The sequence below is a fragment of the Balaenoptera physalus genome (genome assembly GCF_965194825.1).
Source record: "Balaenoptera physalus genome assembly, chromosome: 8".
NCBI lineage: Eukaryota > Metazoa > Chordata > Mammalia > Artiodactyla > Balaenopteridae > Balaenoptera > Balaenoptera physalus.
In genome coordinates this window covers 55,831,796-55,854,473 of record NC_138887.1, presented here as the reverse complement: position 1 = coordinate 55,854,473, position 22,678 = coordinate 55,831,796, and the positions used below count along the sequence as shown (strand labels likewise).

General features: G+C 36.9%; 1 protein-coding gene across 1 annotated transcript in view; it reads right to left on the bottom strand.

The window, feature by feature from the left end:
- Positions 1-22,678, bottom strand: part of DGKB (diacylglycerol kinase beta) — a 925,979-nt gene that overhangs the window by 630,292 nt on the left and 273,009 nt on the right. Inside the window, exon 5 of the mRNA XM_082472689.1 lies at positions 12,774-13,032. Coding sequence (XP_082328815.1) covers positions 12,774-12,843 — 70 coding nt within the window. The 5' untranslated portion in view covers positions 12,844-13,032. The remainder of the gene's footprint in view (positions 1-12,773; positions 13,033-22,678) is intronic.

Genomic DNA, 22,678 nt, shown 5'->3' with positions numbered 1-22,678 from the left:
GTTGAGAGTCTGCCTGACAGTGCAGGGGACACGGGTTCGAGCCCTGGTCTGGGAAGATCCCACATGCCGCGGAGCAACTGGGCCCGTGAGCCACAATTACTGAGCCTGCGTGTCTGGAGCCTGTGCTCCGCAACAAGAGAGGCCGCGAGAGTGAGAGGCCCGCGCACCGCGATGAGGGGTGGCCCCCGCTTGCCGCAACTAGAGAAGGCCCCCCGCTTGCCACAAATAGAGAAAGCCCTCGCACAGAAACGAAGACCCAACGCAGCCATAGATAAATAAGTAAATAAATAAATAAAAATTAAAAAAAAAAAACCACTACAAATGTCTGATATCCATAGGGAAACTATAAACGAGAAAGATTTGGCAGAATTGTGTAAACATCTGGAGGACTCTCCTGTCCAAGTCAAAGCTGTGGCTACCAGCATTTTACTCTTTCCCTGATTTTTTTTTTTTTTTTTTTCATTTGAGAGTTTTGATTTCCCACTGTATTCAGTTTGGGGGCAGGTTTCAAGGGACAGTGGATTATCCTAATCTAGCAAGAAACTAAGCCTTAAAAAGGTCTAGAAGTCATTTATCATTTGGCAGCTGTAGAAGCTCAAACAGTAACACATTCTGCTCCAAAGGCACTTATGACATGGGGCAGGACCCTCAACGTTCATTCAGTTGCAAGGAGTTCTCAAAGCCTTCAGCAAAAGGGGAGACTTTGCCTGGAGTGGAACTATTTGTCCCTTTCTCCCAGATCCTTCCTTTCTGTGTTCATTCTATAATATAAAGCACTGAAAAATAAATTAATGATGATTGTTACTTGTAAGAAAAAGATGTGTGTGTGTGTGTGTGTGTGTGTGTGTGTGTGTAAATGTGTTTTAAGAAACTAACTTTTTAAAATAAAATTTAAGAATTAAGCCTATTTTTCACAGTAGACTCTAAAATACCTGTAAGTAAATGGATTACCCTTCATCCTCCCTGGATGAATATAGAAAAGTAGGTGAGTCTCCCTAGCTTGAAAAGTAGAGCACAAATAGGATGGATCTGAAAACCCAGTGGTAGGGCACAGGGAAAAAAGAGGAATCAGAGACCAAGATGAGGAGACTTCTGGGCACAAATCTGAGGCTGCCTTTATACGGAATGAAAGGCAACCTGGTGGGAAAATATGTGTTTTCATCAACTTCTGGGCTACTGATTATGGTGGTAAAGACTATTATAAGCTTATATTCTTTGGGAGACAATTCTCAATGTTTCTTTCATGTTTCTGCAGCTTTTACAAGCAGGGGCACAGACTACTTTTTTTCCTCCAAACTATCATTTCAAGGATGTTTTTGGAGTGAAAAACCTTGAGAGACACTGATTGTGACCCTCTCTTGAGCAAAAGGAAGGTTTGTTTACTGTCTATTAAAAAACATTCAGGTTCCCTAAACTTGGAGTTCTCCTATGACTCAACCCACTGCTTGTGCAAAGCTTACCTGGCCCTTTTCATCTTTCCCTGTGAAAACTAAAGTAGGGAGCCAATAAAAGCACGAGGTACATGATGTTTTCTGTGACATGATAAACAAAGTCCTCTTTCTCTGCCCCAGGAGTCTTGCATCTTCTTCTAGCATCATGACGCCTCAGCAAGCTAACTTCTTACACTGTAAGTAGGGTAAGATCTCAGACTGCTATGGTCTTGGCAATGTTCTTCCTTATAAAATACATTTTTGGGTATGAGAAAATAATCCTTGCACCTGAAGATGCCTAGGCAAGGCTCTGAAAGAGGCTGCAGGATTTGAAAAGAAACTGGAAAACTGGGCCACAAGAAGTAGGAATGTATTTCTTACATAATCTCATAGAAGCAAACCGTAAAATTCAATAAATAATAAAATTAGAAATGTGTATTTGGGAGAAGCAGAGATACTGAACTACAGAAAAAGAAAAGAAATAGCAGAAAGATAACTCAGAACATTCTAATGATAATAACAATGAAAGTAACAGTTAACTTACATATGGTAGTTTGCATTTTACAAAGCATTTCCACACATATTATTTTGAGTCTTACAACATTCTTGTGAGTAGGTTTTATTATTTTCTTAATTACACAGTAGAAAAAATTGAACTTTAGAAAGGTTATGTAACTTGCTAGCGGCCAAACCTAATACATTAAGTAAATAAACAGTAGAGAAGTACTTAAGAAAACTGAATAAAACCAAAACAAAAACTAGATTTGGCCATAAGCTCAGAATCTTTCAGCACCAAGTTTTTTCCTTTATATGCTGCCTCCCTTGTTCCCTATAAACATGTCTTTTTCTCCTATGTGAAAGAACAAAATCCCTGTTTTTATTCTATTAACTTTAGATGTGATCCTTCCTCTTTTTTTTTTTTTTTTTCACGGCTAAGATTCTATAGTGAGTAGCTTATGTATTCTCTCTGCCTCTCTTCCTTTCCACTCAGTTAATATCTTTACTTTCTCCCAATGACTGTATGTCGATAGACAATGTTTTACTAATGCCATTCACAGATCCATATTTTATGACTGTTGCTGAATTCTTCAATCTTGCCCTCAGTGTTTATACACATGTCCATGTGCACACATACATGCTCAGACACAAATACGTACATACACCAACACATACTTCCAATTCTTCCCTAATGTGTCACTTTCTTTCATGCCTCAGCACATGCTCTGCTATCTAACTGGAGTTTCTCTGCTTTTTTAAACCCCATTCAATACTTTCAATTAAAATTACAATTCCACTCCCCTTTCAATACCTATCCACATGAAGAAGAGTTAAAAGCTCTTGGAGAGTCTTGCATAGATTTTGGTTCAAGATAGTGACATAGGAGGCTCCTGAACTCACCTCCTCCCGTGGACACACCAAATCTACGGCTACATATGGAATAATTCGCTCTGAAAGAACTCCATAAACTAGGTGAACGTGAACGACCCCTACGCATAGGGCAAACAAGAAAAAACCCACATCAAAATAGGTAGGAGAGGCTGACGCACAAGCTTGCCATGAACCCTGCCCCTACTGTGGTGACACACAACCAGGAGGGAACTCACAACTCCCAGCTTCTCCCTGAGGAGCCAGGGGTTTGAACCCCACATATGGTGCCCCAACTTTGAATACTTCCACCTGAGAGATGGGCCCCCAAAACATCTAGCTTTGAAAGCCAGTGGGGCTTGTGTCTAAGAGACCCACAAGGCTATAGGGAGCTGAGAAACTGTTCTTCACAGGCTCAGGCGGACTCCCTGTGGCTAAGCCCCCAGGTCCAGTGCAGAGGAAGCAGGTTAAAATCTGTAATGCTCAAATTTCTAAATGAGAATATATTATGTATAGCTTATCAGATGTCTGTACATAGAGAGATATAGATACAGGTATACATTAATGTGATCAACACCACAGGGAGGACATCATGGAGCGATACAGAATTTTAAATGAGTAAAATGGTTTCTTCCAGGAGAAAGTATGCAACATTTTGTGTAGGAAAGATGTCCAGTCTTTCCATTAAAAAGGACTATTTGCTTATCTTAAAGGCTGTGGCCTGAGGAGCAAGTATCTAATTTAATACACATCTAGGGGCTGACTGCAATACTCTCCAGAGGCAGGCACCACCTTTTTGCTCTCTCTCTCCCTGCCTCACTCCAGGTTGCTTAATATACCAGAAAGGAGCTTGCACAGAGGTCTGGTGCCCCAGCTTTTGCAGCTGGGCCCAGGGGATGCATCCCTTGATTAATTGGCTCTGGTGGCCAGTGGGGTTTATGTTCTGGGGTCCCACAAGCCTGTAACAGAGAATCTGTTCTTAACTGTCTGATCCCCAGGGCACAGCGCAGAGGCTACAGACTGAAACACCCAGTGTCTCAGAGGAAGATGCCTATTTGCATATCATGTACCAACAGGTACCTGAAAGGGTGCTCTACATCACTCATCATCAAGAAAATGCCAGTCAAAATCACAATAGGGGACTTCCCTGGTGGCGCAGTCGTTAAGAATCCACCTGCCAATGCAGGGCACGTGGGTTCGAGCCCTGGTCCGGGAAGATCCCACATGCCGCCAAGCAACTAAGCCCGTGTGCCATAACTACTGAGTCTGCACTCTAAAGCCCACGAGCCACAGCTACTGAAGCCCACGAGCCTAGAGCCCACGCTCCGCAACAAGAGAAGCCTCCGCAATGAGACGCCGCACACCGCAACAAAGAGTAGCCCCCGCTCGCTGCAACTAGAGAAAGCCCGTGTGCAGCAACAAAGATCCAATGCAGCCAAAAATAAAATAAATTAATAAATAAATAAAAATTTTTAAAAATCACGATAACACTTCACACCTGTCAGAATGGCTATCCTCAAAAAGATAAAAGATAACAAGTATTGGCAAGGATATGTACAAGAACCTTGTACACTGCCGATGGAAACGTAAATTGGTGCAACCACTATGGAAAACAGTATGGAGGGTTTTCCAAAATTTAAAAATAGAACTATCATATTTTCCAGCAATTCCACTTCTGGGTATATACCTGAAAGAAATAAAATCAATATCCTGAAGAGATATCTGCACCTTCATTTTCATTGCGGCATTATTTACAGTAGCCAAGACATGGAAACAACCTAAGTGTCCGTAGACAAATAAATGGTAAAGATAATGGTAAAGACAGATAAATGGTATATAATTTACATATTTTATATATAATTTTCTTTACCACTTATTTGTATACATATATAATCTACCCATTAGAAAGAAGGACATCCTGCCATTTGTGACAACAACATGGGTAGACCTTGAGGGCATTATGTTAAGTGAAATAAGTCAGAAAACAGAAAGACAAATACTGTAAAATCTCACTTACATGGGGAATCTTACAAAATTTAACTTACAACGAACAAAATGGTGGTTTCCCAAGGCAAGGGGCAGGGGGTGAAATGAGTAAAGGTGTTCCAAAGGTACAAACCTCCAGTTATAAGTATAGCAGAACACAGTGACTATAGTTAACAATGCTGTATTGTATATTTGAAAGTTGCTAAGAGAGTGCATCTTAAAAGTTCTCATCTCAAGAAAAAAAATTTTACCTGTGTGGTGATGGATGTTAATTAAATTTATTGTGGTAATCATTTGCAATACATATCAAATCATTATGTTGTACACCTAAAACAACGTTTTCTGTCAATTGTACCTCAATTAAAAAGAATCTTGCATATATAATATCCGGAGTAAGTATTTCACTGCTTTCTCATCGTTTGCCATGATATTTGTCTCTCTGAATAGACTAAGCTCTTTGATTGAAAGAACTATGATATTCATTTCTGTATTATCTAGAACCAAGCATAATGCCTAAGAGTGAAAGGTACTCAATACTGTTGGGTGAATAATGACCAGCGAGTAAAATTAAGTCCGTCTAAGTCTGCATACTCATATTTGTGTGTGTGTGTGTGTGGATATGTGTGTGTGTGGCACTTCCTGCTATAATGTGGGTGGTGGCATCTAAGGAAACTTCTAGCAAATAACAACCTTTAATCTACAGCTGAATTAAGGATGAAGTACATAATTTAATCTGTATGAATCTTTGTGATAACTTTTGTTACAACTTGTCATACTAATATTAGTAATAAAAACAAGAGTAATTATTTATAGGTGGGGAGCACTATCCTCATTTTGTAAGATGAAGAAACAAGCTTAAAGGGATTGTGATGACTTGCTTAATGTTCCAAGGTAAATAGTAGGTTATATTTTATTTGTGTAATACTGTCCACATTAGTAGTTTTCACCAAATAATTCAGTCTCCCCCGATGCTGGACAGACAGAAGGAATGCATTTCTCTACTCCCTTGAAGTTAGATGTGGTCATGTGGATTGCTTTGGCCAAAGAAACGTAAGCTAAACATTATCAGGGAGAAGCCTTAAGAGCTAGCACCCAATGCACAAAGTCTATTTCTCTCTGTCACAGCATCTGCCAATTTTAAAGTTGATGGCTGCTCCATCAGACTGGGACTTGATCAAGGATAATGTGAAATTAAACCATTTGCTGATTCAGATTTGGAAATGTAATAGGAGCAAGAAATAAACTTCTGTTTTGTTAAGCCACTGAGATTTTGTGAATTTTTCAATCATAGTCTAATTTGGTCCACTTTGACCAAAATACATCACAGAAGTCCTAACTTCACTATTAAAGTTTGTTTGACCATAAATCTTAATTTAAGGTTTGGGGCAAAGTTTGAAACGTTGAAAAAGATGTTTAAAAATCATTGAAAATGATATATTTTTAGGATACTAAAATAACGGAAACTTAGACATTCATAGTTATTACTTTCTTTTACTACTGCAGATTTAGGTATTGAAAAACTTAAGGTATATGGACCCAGAGAAGCCACCAACAGGAAATTCAGTCTGAAGCAGTACAACAAATAGGAACTGGAGCCAGAGATGAGGCGAAAGAGATTATGCAGCCAACATACATTCCAGAAATAAAATCTGGGTCACAGCCAGGAACTGCTGAGCTAATCAGTGTGAAATCAGAAGAAACAGGGTCGGAAATGACAGACATGTATTATCTAAAATAGAGTCACAGATCCTGATTTCAGACAAGTGTCAGGACAAAGTCAAGACATTCCACATAAGTAGTATAACTGAGTAGTCATAAATCAAAGAACAAAAAGTCCTCATTTGATATTAAACCACCACAGTCACCACCATCATGAGCCTCATCAAAACAATAATTAATTGAGTCCTGAGCACTTTACAGGCCTCTTCACACTTAATCATCATTGCAATCCTAGGACAACAGTGAAGAAAACGAGGTGCACATCACAGCACCTGAACTCAAACCCAGTCTAATCTAACAACAAATTAGGTGTTCTCAGCCGCTATGTTAATTGACTCTGTGCCATTTATTCTTCTGTCTTGTACAAAGAGAGTAATTAAGTGGCTTGGCTTTCCAAAATAGAGTCAATGTACAATAACAAAGGGCCTAGAACAAATGTAAGCGCTAATCCCAGTGGGACAAATTAGAAAGAGGGCTAATATGTGATCTAAATTTGCTTAACAATAAATTGAATATGCACAGGGGAGGAGGTCTAGTCTCTCCCTCCAGTTTCCTTAACCCATCATGTATGGATCAAGCACAAAATACATCTCCAAGACACAGATCATCATGCTAGAGGGTGGGGTTTCTTGGGAGAGGAAAGCTACTTAAAATGGCCAAGCACTTTACCAAATTTTTTATTATAATTGCTTCCTGAGTTTATTCTCCTCTCTTTTCCCTCCTATGTTTTTCATAAGGAAGAGTGAAGGAGGGTCCAGAGACGGGAGAAAAGCAGCGTGGGTAGAATGATGAAAACTGCTCACGGAGGTTGACACAGGATCCCCGCCATGTAGCAGGATAAGGGAGCAGAAAGGTGTTCTGGGGCCAAAGCCATAGTTAGAAGCTTTGCTTCTTTGCTTTGTCCTGTGTACAAAAGCCCTTTGAGAGATGGCTGTGGCTGATGGAGATAAGAGGACCTGAATCCTGGGTTCCAGATTCCCCTATTTTAGAAATATGATTAACAATCTGTTTATTAACAAAGTGATCTCTGTAAGAAATATAAATGAATTACTACTGTTTTGATCTTTGTTATTGCCTATTGTGCCATAGCAATAGGCCAGGCAATCTGCCTGACGGAGATCATCTGCCACCTCTAAGGCTGATTGTGAGTATTCAATGAATTAATATTTATATATTATTTAGAATAGGGTACTAAAAATCGATTATTTATGATAATGATGATTACTGTGTCATTAAATCCTGCAACACTGTGAGGTGGAATTCTACTTTACCAGGTGAGGAAGCTGAGGCACAGGTAGTACATGTAACCTTCCCAAGGTCCAAGTCTAGTAAGTTGAAGTTGGGGCTGCGGTTCAACACTGTCAAATATTAGTTTGCCTACAAAGCCTGTGCTCTTTCCACTAAGCCACACCACATGCCTCGCTTCAATGGAAGAAACTGTACACTAGGTCCAAATATTAGGCATGCTGGTCCTTACTGAAAAGAACAAGTCATCAAATAATTCTGCAACTCTCTACAATGCCAGCTGCTATAAACAGTATGAAATTTATGAGAGTTTGGAAGTGTTCCCACCGTAATAACACAGTATTTTTCCAAAATAATGTACACGCTATATAACACGCTTTGTATATAGCAAATAAAAAGCTAATCCTAAGTGACAATACATGGGCAGATAATGAATCGCTTGGAAATACTGTGTAGATTTTACATAGAAAATATTGTTATCCATGAAAAGATTCCAGGAAGCAACGACAAACTAATAATGTGATAAGCTCAATTCTCTACACGGCAGGAGAGAGAGCTGTCCATCTTATCACACAGTTTGGATGACTTTTTATGAAGAGTGTAAAAGAAAAGTATACCCCTCTCCCACATATCAATGGAAATGCTCCCCACAGAGTGACTCAGCCTGAAACCCTAAACAGGAGCATGGGCTCAGCATGCTGTAGGCAGCCATAGCAGGCTTCACATTAGCTGCCTTCAGCATTTGTGGGGACAACACAGATCCGAGGCTGCCAACAGCACCAGAAGCTTCTACCTTGTGGGAAGAATGTGGTCTTACAGCAGAAAAAAAGACATTGGCTCTTAATGCTCTAAAATGCAGCACTTTTTAACTTGATCATCAACAATATATTCAAACAGCCAACATAACACACTCACTCCCTCTCTATTAAAATAATAATCGTAAACAGTTATATAACTTGCAACTCACCAGGCACTGTTCTCATTACTTGACATATATTAACTCATTCAATTTAATCCTTACAACATTCGACATATTTATTATTTTTCCCATTTTACAAGTATGAAAATTGGGACACAGAGAGGTTATATAACTTTTGAAAGTCAGACATCTAAAATATGGTAGGACCAGGATTTGAACACAGCTGTTTGATGTGCTAGCTGCCTAGCCAGGAATGCTGTGCCAACGTCACTCTATTTTTTCCCCCAATTAATTATGAGGAAAGCCTAGAAACTGAAACAACATGTATAGTTACAGGGTGTAATGGACTAAAATTTGTGTCTCCCCTAATGCATATGTTGAAACCTTACCTCACAATATAAGGGATCTTTGAGAGGTAAATAGAATTAGATGAGGTTCTTAGGGTAGAACCCTGATGAACTGAATTAGTGCCCTTATAAGAATCCCAGGAGAGCTTGCTGCTCTTCTTTTGCTCCTTCCACCATGTGAGAATACAAGAAGTTGGCAGTTTGCAGCCCAGAAGAGGACCTTTACCAGAATCCATGCTCGCACCCTAATCTCAAACTTCTAGCCTCCAGAACTATGAGAAATAATTTTCTGTTGTTTATAAGTCACCCAGTCTATGGTACTTCGTTATAGCAGCCTAAACAGAATACGACACGATATATTGTGGCAATCGTGGAGAGAACTCAAGATCAGATAACTTGAGAAAAAGATCTTTATGGTATTATCGAACTCCAACATTGAATGATTTGGTTTTGTGGGGTAGAGGTTTCATGAACTCATTCATCTCAACCAAGAATTCGACGACCCCACCCCATTCCCCAAAAGCGTATAGAACACTTATTTGAAATATATCACATATAATCTTAGCATGCTGCACATTTAAACTTAAATTAATAACTTTTTAAAAATTTAGTCATTTAATACATATAAACAATTTCTTATTGAAAGTTACAAAACAATTAAAATCTAATATATCACTTTTCTAATAGACTACAGAGGGATGTCACTTTGCCGACACTGCATTGCAACATGAAAAATCTGATCCTTAAATGCTGCTGATAAACTGATCACATGTACTGAATAGCATGGAAAATATACCACTTTTACAATCTGCAGGATCATAAGTTTGTTTCCTGTTATGTTTTGACAGTGGTAATTTATTACACAAAGATCCATCCTAATCATAATATTCTTTGCTATTTAATTATACAGGAAACTTCTTAGAGGATTCGGTCTAACACTCTTCATTGTTGTCTTGGTTATTTAACAAAGAGTAGCAAGTCTAATGATCATGGAATCAGCACTATTTATTTCCTTCATGGTTAATATGTCTTCTCATAAGATCCATTTTAATAATGTTCTTATACTCACTGTGTCACTACTCACTACCAATTTATTGAATACCCATTAATCTTTGTCTCAAGAGGTTAGAACTTTTACATTATGACAATTTTTATTACCACTTGTCTTAGGTATTTCTGCAAATCTATTACTAAATCAAGCATTTTAGTGATATAATTAAATGTACCTCCATATTCCTTAGCCAATAAAATAAAAGTAGCAGCCTGTAATATATTTAATACTTTAGTACTAAATTCTGTTTATCAGTTCAAATGCAATTTGAATATTGGAGCAAAAGTTATTGTAAATAATAATTTGGCTATCATGGCAATAATTTATCTATTTTATACTAGTGCCTCCACAGGCGTGTTTCCTGTAAGTACCCGAACACTGGAAAATATATTTTAATAATCCAGCTAAATTCAGCATAATCTAAACCAAACCCTTATGTTTATTTTACTTGGGAGATTATGTCACCAAATTCCCCTGTCTTCCAAGTCAAATTTTTAGAGCTAAATTTTAGAACTCTGTCTCTTTCTGCCTCTTTCTCTCTCTCTCAATTCTCGTATTTTGTTATTGCCCAAGTTCTCTTCCACTAGTTTTAATGATGTAATATTTGAATCTATGCTTTTCTGGTCATCATTCTCCATCTACGTTTTTTAGTCTATTCCAGTAGCCCACTGGCCTAATTTCAGTCTCTTTGTCACATATACTATTTTCGTATTTGTAAATTAAGCTTCTTGGAGCATAGCATTGTTCATGTCGCCCTACGCTTAACATTCTACAATTACTCTTCACTGCCTAACTCAAGTTGAGCATTGTATATTTAAATTCCATCTCATTTTTATAGCCTTACCTTCACTTACTCCCTTAATTTGTAGTGTGGCTAAATGTAGTTCATCTCACTTCCTCAAATATATGCTAAATTTTTCTTTTAATTTATATCATTTTTTCTGCATTTACCATGAATCTATTTTTTAAGATTCATTTCAAATTCTACTTCTTCCATGAAGCCTTCCCTTTTTCTATCTCTAGCTGCATACTATTGCCCTACAGATCCCTAAACTTTGCTTGTAGCACTTAGATATTTCACCTAGATATCGTTTATCTTAGAGTTGTTTATCCATTAGTTTCTAGCCTTCATTAAACTGTAAATTCCAAAAAGGGAGGGTCCATATCTGTTCATATTTGCATCTCCTACAGTGCCAAGCAGAATACTCTCCCCAAAGAAGATGTTCAGAAATATTTACTTAATTATTGGATATATCACAACAGTAAAGAGCATATAGAAATTACGAAACATAGGTAAATCATTTTTTAGCCAGTTTAGAAATCACTGAGTATAAACATGCAGACAAGAATTCAGCCATTCTGGGATAAATTGTCTTCATGTGATAAGTAGATGAATTGTGCTTTCAGTGGCTCAAAACAGTTTTTCAGTATAAGGACCACATTCTGATGTCAACAATTTCTGATCCTCCCCTCCATTTGATAGTTGCTGTATTTTTATCATTATTGATGGAGAAAACTTACAGGTTACATGGGTTTGCATCTTCCTTACAAATACCCACCAGCACTATGATAACCTCACCCAGAACACTTCAGCTCTCCAGTTAGGATAAGTCTGGAAAACCTATGAAATTGGCCTCTTCAGATGATATACATTGTTTACTAATGTTCCTGACTTATACTATGTACCCCGTAAATGTGAGTGTTATTATTCACTCACATATCTATTTCTTATTATTCCAATCCTCCATTTGAGTTTAATCCTTTTCTCTGCCTCTTCATAATATGATTCAATTCACTCCTGACACTTCTCTCCTACATGCCCCAATTCTCTGCATAAGCATCTCCAGCTGTTCCAGTTTTTGCCTCTTTCACTATTGCACGCTTTTGGTTCTTTTTTTGCTTTCCGCTTCTTGCATTTTATTCTTTAACACTCACCATTCTTATTACATTCCCTGCATATTATTTTTTCTCTACTCATCGTGCTCCCAGCCTTTTGCTCCCTCCTATTTATTAGTTGCTTCATTTTCTCTCTTCAATACCTTGACACAGTTGCTACCCATATTTATTGTTGAAACTCAATTTGTGACATGGATGTATTTTTGAAAATCCATGGTAAGAACAATAAATAAATACAATTTACTGTTTATGTGTAAAGAAGCTTACCATATTTAAAAATTGCATACTATAAAATGAATCACCATGGCCTATCTTTTGTATCAATACACACACTAAACAACATGGTGTAACATCCTACACCTTCTTTCTTTTACAACCTCTAATTTCAATGCCATGATGTATCTATGACTCCCTACTCCCAATCTTTTTGAAATGTTATGCAGGAAAAAAAAAAAATCTCACTTTTCCCCTTACTTCTGCTTATCCTTCTTCTTGGTTACAGACACCAGTCTCCATTCTCCCAAACTATCTTATCCTTTGCTTCACATCTATTACAGCGGGAGTGTTTCCAAGTTCACTTTTGCATCTAAAGTTCTAGTTCTTTTTCTTCGAGATCTAATGTTCGATTTAAGTTTACCTTTTCCTTTTTCTCATGCCAAACTGGTAGTCTCAAGTTCACTTACTTGAAAACACAAAAGACATACCTGTACTTATCCCAATGCTGAACGGGATTTATAATCTGTTTTGGTAAGTAAATAATAACGTTGTTCAGCGCAAATACCAAGTCAAATCATATTATCAATATGAATACTTACATTCAGCATATTTCTGAAGCTGGGAAAATTCTGAGGGGCTGAGATGGGCCCATTTTTCCTGGTTTGTCATGGTGGTGGTGAGGAGATCTCTTACATACCAGGTGAGAAGTTCTTTATTCAGATGTTTGGCAGAATTTATGCTTCAAAGTTTCCACATGGCATGTTTCATTATAAAATATCTCAAGCTTTCAAATATGCAATCTGTCAACATGAGACCACTGTGGATATGGGTTTGTAGTTTCAATAAGGTATTAAAGCACTGCAGAAAGAAAAAGAAAGATTGAAAGATTAGTATCATTAAACAAAGAATTGGCAAGTTATAGAATGTTAAAGATTTTTAATCCCTAAATAATATATTTCAGTTATTCTATTTTGCATAATAATCTTTAATTGCTCACTCTAATGGCATTTTATACACATTTCCTAACACCAAATCATAGAAGAAATATGATTAAAAATACAGTGTGAAGAAAATTTTATAAGGTCTAGTTTCATACAAGTAGACTTTTATTTTGTTCGGTTTTTTAAACTCCACATTCCAAGAGCAAAGAAGGGTGCCATTTTTATCAATCTAAACTTATCAATTTTTTAATATCTAAACAAATGTTATGTTCAGACCCAGATTATTAAATGAAGCTAAATAAGCTCTAAAGTTCCCTAAATATACAGTCTGCTAGTCTACCAGCTTTCCAACAATGGTTTGGAATGGTCATCAGTGGTAGCACATATATTTGCAATTATGCAAATCAATTTGGGCAGGTTATATAAATTGGGTTTTTTTTCCCTAACAATTAAAAAAATAATAATTTTAATTTTACCATCTGTAAAAATCTCAATAAAATTTACCAAATCAAAGCAATTCCAAATGTCTGACAGACTTTCATAATGATAGTAGATGGAACTACTGTGAATCATGCTTAAAAATAAACCCCTAGGTTGTCATGGACCTACATTCACTGCTACATCTATAAAGGCAAACAAAATGAAAAACCATCTGGTTTCAACTTTTTATCAGAGACAGTAATCAACTGATCAGTAATCAAGCAGACTGGCACTGTAATCATCATAGAAACTAAAATATTTAGAAACAATTACTTAGATAATTTATGAAATTAAATGACTAGAAGGATTATGTATATAGATGTCATTACCTAAAGGCACGGTACCTGTATTTGGCATTAGTGCCTAACCTTTTTTCGACATCTATTTACTGTTCTCTATCAATCCTACAACCTCACTGTCATATTCTGTCATCTTATCCTTAAGAAAAAAAAAACAAAAAAAACTCTTCTTGTTGGTCTCATCTCTTCAGGGTTCCTGCAATCAGTTTTACAAGGTGGTAGTTGACTTTTAAAATGGAAAAAAATGCAGATACTGATGCATTAACAGAGGCCAAATTGCTAGGTGTTTTTTCCTCCCAGGGGATGCTCTTACATCACAACCATGACTTTGTGGAAGCAACACAAACTAAAAGGAATAAGACCATGCGATGGATATTTCTTTGTGCTTTCCACCTAGTTTCTTCCTGCTGATTTCATCCTTCACATGGATTTCATCCTAATTCTTTGCTTCTCTCCAGTTACATGCCATTTTGGTGGGACTATAAAACAAGGTGTTCCGTTCTCTCCTATCCAAAGGGAGACAGATGATTCGGTCACATTTTGATCATTAGACTCCATCTCATGGGGCTTTAAATGTTGAGTGGAGTTATTCAAGCACAGTGTGAAAATAGCTCTGGTCTAAACGATTACAGCAATAATAGGATACCTGTCCCTGTCTGAGCCTGACTCTCCAGGTATCTTGTCACTTCTAGAAGTAAGTACCATTATTTTAATAAGGGATTAAGTGGGCCAGAATCAGTTTCTGTTCCCTGCTATCTAAAAATCTAAACTGATGATAATGGCGGTTTATTTATTCATTCAAAAAAAAAGTGTTTATTGATCTCCTATGTGCTAGAAAGCATTCTAGGCACTGGAAATACAACAAAGATCAAAACACGCAAAAGATGAAAATAAGGCTAATTCCATCAATGTGTCAGTTTTACTGAGAGCTTACAGTATGCATGGCAGTCTCCTAACAGCATTCGTGTGTTGGATCATTCAGTCTTCACCAAACAACCCTGTGAGGTGCTAACAGTCTCCCATTTTGACAAATGAAGAAACTGACACTGGGTGATTAAAATCTGATAGATATGACAGAGACTGCTAGAAACCCACCCAATATCCATTCTTTCTTTCTTCCTTGGTAACAGAACCCTAATTTTATTAAATGAAAATATATCCATCTAAACAACTATATTCCTCAGGTTCTTTGCATGAAGTGGCCAGTGAGATGTAAGTGGATGTTGGGTGAGATATATAGGAAGGTTCTATTTGAGGAAAGAGCTAGCAAGTGCTCTTTTAATCTTTTTTCTCTTCCTCCAACTTCTTACCTGGAATGTTGACATACTGGCTGTGAATTCAGCAGTTTCTGACACTAGTGAGATAACTTTTAGAATGGAAGCTATGTACTAAGAATGGGAGAGTCCCATAAAGTAGACCAGGGGTAGGCAAACAGCTGACTGCAGTAAACATTGGCCCACAATCTATTTTTGTAAATAAAGTTTTATTGGAATACAGACACACCTATTAGAGAAACCAGTAAGAAGCCAATTTTTGAAAGGATTTCAATGTCAAACAAAGAGGTTTGGGCACTAGTCTAAAGGTAGTAAGGAGCAATGAAAGAACACAAAAAAGGCCAGAAACCGGATTACTTTGGGAAAATGTCATTTTGGAAAAATATCAGTGTCTTCATTCAGATTCTTTCTCTTTCACTTGGATTGTGATAGCTTCTTAACCGGCCCCCTGAGCTCTCTCCTTTCCTTAACATGGCCTATCCCTTACCGCCCATGGGTAGTCATGAACTGAGATGATTCCAGAGGTCTGTCTGATAAATTACCAACAAGTTAATTAATAAATTAGAATAGAATTCATTACTTAATTAATTATAGTTTTCCACCCGGATACCTGTGCTGAAATTTATTAAAATTCCCCAGTTAATTTACTGTAAGAAAATCAAATTTAAAATGACTGGTTAACTGACATCCTTCAGATCTTTAGATGAATGCTATCTTCTCAGTAAAGTCTCACCTGGTGATTCAATTTAAAATTTAACATTCCTACACACCATCCCTCCATCACACTTTTATTTGTTTTGAATATAACATCTTATTATCAAATATTTAAGTTATTTATATTATTTAATATTTGTCTCCTCACACTAGAATTAGGGGTAACGTAAGTGGTTTTAAGCACTGATGGGATTCCACAAAGAGAACAAAACAACTAAAAATACGTATTGAGTTTGCCCTTGATATTCATCTGAACGTATGTGTTAGATTTTGTGCCACCATCCTCTCATGGGCTCTAAGATAGACATCCCATGAGAGGAGGGATTTTTATCTGTTTGTTCAGTGTTATTTCCCAGTGCTTGGAAGAGTGCTTGGTATATATAAATATTTATAGAATGAATTCACTTAAAGGCTTTTTTCATAATGAAAAACATGGGTAGGAGAGTTAGAAGGAGCCCCTGAGGTTGATAAAGAGAAAATGGCTCATAAGGAAGGAGTCAGGAACAGAAGTCACTATGGGTTTCACTTTCCTGAGAGGCCTCACCCCTTCCCTTCAACTGAATGGACATAAAAGAAGTTGTGCTTAGAGATACAAAGCTTTTACAGCTGAAAAAGAAAAAAGCTTTATTTCACAGAGTTTTTATGTTGGGTTGTGAAATATAACTGACTTTGTATAAATGAGAATCATTCCCAAGGAATGCCATAATTGAGACGTCAGTTAGGCAATTTATAATAACACTTACACATGAGCATCAGGACAATATTTAAATTATTTGTAAATATTTAACAAAAACACTACTTAGCTTTCCTTTATTTAGCGTGATCTTGTCGACATAGGTCTTTACTTTTTGTATCAAGAACAGCATTTCTGGATTGATCTAATGCATTTGCAGTCTAGCAAGAGGTATTTAGAGAGTAATGGCATCCCTGAACCACGCACAGTAAATTCTCTGGTTCTTAGATTTGGTTAATTCCAACACCCATATGCTTTGAATAAAACTTCTTCTCATCCTTCTCCTAATGGGTGCCTGGAAGCCTTTGGTTTCTCACAATTCTGGTAGTTCCAACTCTCATCATATGACATGCAGCCAGAAAAGAAAAAAATTAAGGGTGGGGTACAAATGGAGAAGGTTCTCCTAATCAAATCTTTTAAACTAGTTGAACTAACATATCATAAGTCTGTAAAGAGAAATGTTGCATGTGTAATATTAAATCAAGAGGCACAGCTATTTTCTATGCCTCAGAAGGAGATAGGAATGATGGCAACATTTCCTTATAGTCTCTGCCTCTTTATAAATGTATAGAAAGAAAATGACAGTATTCAGTTGAGATTCCCTATGATGCTTTCACAGACTTCCTGTTCCTCTGCAAGGGGTTTTCTTTAGGCATATAAAATGAAAGCCAAGAAGAATCCACTTTGCTGGCTGTTGGAATGCATTCTCATCTAGTGAATGGGTGTGCCACTTCAGTTAGTTGGTGGCAGGAAATAATTATATTGGAGGAGTTGGAGAAGGCTCTTTGGCCTACTGTACCTGGACTAAAACACAGTCTCCATAGTTAGTAAAGGAAATCAATTTCCTCATGAATAAGGTACAAGCAATGTCTAGATAAATGGATCTGACTGGTTGGATGCACTGTATGTTAGTCACATTAAGTGTAGATTTCTAAATATTTATTCAAAGTCAGCATGTGATGACTCCAATCATTGAATAAAGTTAATACACACTAAAGCACACTGAAGACTCTATGTATATGAATTTAAGGTATTATGATGACTGAAAATATCTACTGGGTCTCAAGGGTCATAAATCCCAAAATATAAGGTAACCCATGGAAAAATCACAGAAGTGAAAAAGGATGAGACCCAAAATATCAATCATAGAACCTCTGAAAGAAAAATAGGATGAAATTAAATGGAATATTACTGTTATCACTTGATTTATAATTATCTGTTCATTTATCCATGAAAAGAAGTCTAAATTGAGACCCAATGACATGCTAGGGACTCAGCCAAATGCTGGTGATGTAATTATAGGGTAAGACACTTCCTGGATCTTGTTTGGGGGAAAGATCCACATTAAACAAACCAACTACACAAATAAATAATTATAAACTGTGATAAGTTATATGAAATACAGGTAATGGAATTCTATGAGAGTACAAAAGACAGCCCTGATTTAGATTAAGAGATTCAAAGTACAATCCACAGAAAAGTTTTATTTAAATTAAATCATAAAAGTTGAGTAATAGTTATAAACTTGAGTGAGAGGAACATTCTGAGCAGAACCCGGAAGTGAGGAAACAAACAAACAGACAAAAAAATAGAAATACTACAAGACCTCCAGAGAAGGCATGTGTGACTGGAGCCTGGTGAGCAAGAGGGAAAGAGGCACATGATTAGACCACAGAAACAGGTAAAAGCCACATAATGGACATTCTTAGAGGCCATATTGAGGATTTATCTTAAGTAAATTATGAAGCCATTGACAATCCTGAGGAGGAGATAAACATGGTCCACATATATTTTAAGAAGTTTTTTTCTAATCAGTGGATTGGAAGGTGACAGGAATGGAAGTGGGAAGGCCAAATAGGAGGCTATTCCAGTAACTGGATGAGAGCCGGTAGTGGCTTTAACTAGGAAAGTCATAGTAAAGATGAAGGTAAAAAGCCAAACTCAAGATACATTTCTGTAGCCAGATCTGATAACGAATAGGATACGTTGTATGCAGGATGAGAGGATCAAGAATGACTCCTATACTTTTGGCTTGAGCACAGGGTACAAAAAAGGTGGAGTTTAAAGTTCCTAAATACTAGAACAGTATCAGGTGTGAGAAGAATAGAAAAATCAGTATATTTGTTTTGGGATGTGCTAAATTCATGAAAAGACATCTAAGTTTAAAGGATTAGTAGACAGTGACATAGGCCTAGGGCTAATAAAAGAGAGACAGAGGTATGATATTGTGAGTTGTCTGATACAGACGATGTTTAAAGATGTGGAAGAAATACATAAGTTTGCCTGATATGACAGCCATGAAGCTGTGCTACTAAGCTCTACTTCAAGAAAGAACTTGCATTCAGCTGCAAAGAGTACAGTTAACTGACAGCCTCGAGCTCTTTTTCCTTTAGAATACATTCAGCTTTTGAACCAAGGTCATACTCTTCACAGGTAGAGGTCAATAATTAAAGGTGATGGATGCATGAGGGTCATGCTACTTTTGTCCAATGGGGGAATCCTTTAATGATCTATATTTGCTCCAGAACACCCCAATGAACTGACTGAGACTCTGTCATGTCTGCATTATAATCTGAAGCTTTTCATAACCAACCCTGCATCTCCCACCTTCTTTCTTTTCCCAGATATTAGTTCTGCCTCGTTTGAAGGCTCTTTTTGCCTGATCCTGCTTTTCTTCCTTTTTATCTTTGACAGGAATAATTTCTGGATAAGCCTTTGTATCTGTAACTCCACCTAAGTCTTTCTTTCCTGGTGAAGGATCCCATGTGTCAGGATCCCAATAGGAAACAGACGGTACCCTTAAAATGAATAAGTAGGAGTTTAATAAAAGGATTATTTAGAAAGTATGGACAGAGGTTAAAAGAGCTAATAGAAGCTGGTGCAGTATCCTGATCTAGCAAAAGCTGGGAAATTATTGACCCTAAGCCTGAAAGGACTAGGGATGTTGCAGCTAAGAAACCCCACAGTATACAAGGTCATTTGATAGGAGCCATGGACTTAGGTAGCAGGATGTATCCCTCCTTGAATGACTTAGCTGGGCAGGAGATGGGAAAATAATTTCCCTCATCCTGTCATCTTCCAACTCTCCAATATCCTTCAGTGCCTCTCACTGACCAAACCCAATCATAAGCCAGAGGGCAAAGACAGCCATTGGTGCAGTCTATATAAAATTGCCCCATGAGTCACAGAGCAAAATGGGAAGAGGATAAAGAGGGAATCTGAAGGGACAAATATGAAATATTAAGCACATCTGCAGAAAGTGTGTGGTATGAGAAAGTGTGCCCAGGACAAAGCTCCAAGGAATTCCCATATTAGCAATTAGAAGTGGAAAAACACTGGAAAAAAGAAGAATATGGTGTCAAATAGACTAAAGAAGAGAAAGAAAAGAATCCTTTAAAGAGAAGATAGAAGGCACTTTTCAAAAGTTGCTGAGTGCTTAAATGAGAAGAGAACTGAAATATCCAAAAGCAACACGCTGGTCACTGGTGACCTTAGCAAAACAATTTCTCTGAGGCCGAGCAAGCCAAATTGGAATGGGTTGCATGGTAGAATTGAGTCTGGGAAGACTGTGAATATCATCAACTCCTTGATAAGTGTGATTGAGAGGGGGAGTGGAGAGCTAAAAGTAGCAATGGAGAGAAGAATATGGAACCAATAGATTTCATTTGTTTGTTTCTTTGCAGGAATCATTGGAAAAATTTGTAAATTGAAGAGAAGAATTTATAGTAGGAATGGTTCAAGCTTCAGGAGAGAGAAACTAACTGCTGTTTCAAAGACCTTAAAAAATAAAAAGGACTTTAAAAGTCCTTTAAAAGTCCTTAATAGAAAGAGAAGTTCTATAAAATATCTGAAGGCCAAAATTAATCTTACCAATGTGTACAGATGCAAGTGGTTTTATAGATTTGGTGCTTAGAAAATGGAAGATTTCTGGTTGATGACTTAGGTTTTCACAATTTTTATATCTCTATATATGTTATTAGCTGACAGATTAGTTAGGCAATGATGGGGGAAGAGGAAAGTAACGGTGGGAAGATATGAAAAAATTACATACAAATGTCATAAAGTGAGCTCATGAAAGGCATACAGTAAAAAGAGCAGGCAGAGTTAAAAGCTAATGTGATATTGCTATCTATTTATTTAAAACTATAACAGCCTGATTTTAAATGATTAGTTTATAGACTAAGGCAACTAAAGGACAATTAATCAATCACATTCTTAACCTACCACTTCTGAATCTGATAGATCTGTACCCTCATTCAAGTTCTGAGCTGTCTTTCCTAGGTAAAGCAATTCACTTAACCTACCTAATTCCTTTTTCATGAAAAGTGGATAATGCCACCCACCTCCCAGAGATATTAACATTTAATGAAATAACATGTGCACGATGCATAATAAATAAAAGATTCTCAGTAGAGGTTATTTTCTCCTTGCTTTTGTAACTAAGGATTTAAGATATATCTATAGTATTTAATTTGAACATATATATAGTATGCATATGGGGGAAATAGATTAGAAGTCTACAAACCTTTCAGAAGATTATGGGGTGGCTTAATATAAGATTCATAATTGTGTTATTTTTGAACTCTGCTGACACTTCTAAGGGAAAGCTTTCATAGTGCAAAACAGGGAAATATATCTATCAAGCTTTGTATTGTCTACATTTTGTAGTCCTGGTTTTTAATTTGGATTATTATTTTATTTTATTCTTCTTAAGAAAATTACTTTAAGTGAATTTTCTCTTTCTTTCCACACATGGTTTTAAGGAGGACACCTCTTAGAATAAAGAACAGAAGGTTAGGGGAAAATGGTGATTATGTACTAGGTAGAACTTCTCTCAGTATGAAATATTGAGTGTAAAGTGCCCTTCTAGAAACTTGCTATACTCTTCCAACAGGTGATGTCTGTTTCCTCCCCATGTACTTGTGAGTACCTTTATGACTACCTTTTAATCAATAGATTACAGTAGAAGTGATACTCTATGACTTTCTAGAAGAAAGCCCAAACTAGTCATGTGAAGAGACCACTTGGAGACACCATGCGTAGGTGCACAAGCCAACAGTCTAGTGAAGTCTCAGTCAACAGCCAGTATCATCCCTCAAGTATGTGAGTGAAGATGCCTTCAGATGATCCCGCCCCAAGCTATCAAGTAGCCCCCTTCTCCAAGCTGGTAGTCTCCCCAGATGAGGCACCAAGTAGAGTGGAACAGAAACAAGCCAACCCATTAAGCCCATTCTAAAAGCCTGACCCACTAAATCCATGAGCACAATAAATGGTTGTTTTAAAGCACAGAGTATTTTGTGGTTTGTTATGGGATAATGAAAAGAACAAGTAACTTCGAGCAATATTTGACACATATAAAAAGTACAAAAAATTGTTATTCTACTAGGATGATGATGATTACATTTTCATGTATGCTCAAATATGAAAAATGTATGTGAGTGTATGTGTGTTTAACTTTTAATTTACCATTCTTACATTATATGGTCAAGTTCATATTGCTATGTATTTTCCATCTCCCTCTGAAGAGAGGAATAGAGCCTTTGGGAGTTGAGTATAAATCACATAGGTTTTCTTCTAACTTTGGACTTTACAGCAATGGATTGCTGAAAGACTGAGAATGTTGGAGCAAAAAATAAAAACCTAGCAGAATATATTGGAAAAAGGCAAAGATCCTGAACCCAGAAAGAGAAAAGATCCATTTCGTATGCCATTTTTTTGGTGTTATATTTTGACAGGGAAGAAGGTCTGTTTGTATCTTCTATAAAGATTTTCCAAATACAAATTTAACCCCAAATAAAGAGGAGAAAATGAAAAAGGATAACCCTTTCCTTCCACCCCCAAGACGGGATACTGATTAAGGAAGAAGGTCATTAAATGGCTTTTTTCAATCTATTTGGCCTGGGACTTTTTCAACAGGAACAGATACTTCCTAAAATGTTGATTATTATAAGTTGATAAATTTATCTTTACTGTTTTCCATGCCTAACTTAAGAAAGCAGAAAATCACTAAAAATAATTCTCCAAATATTAATTGTTTTCCTGAAGAGCCTCTGATATAATACA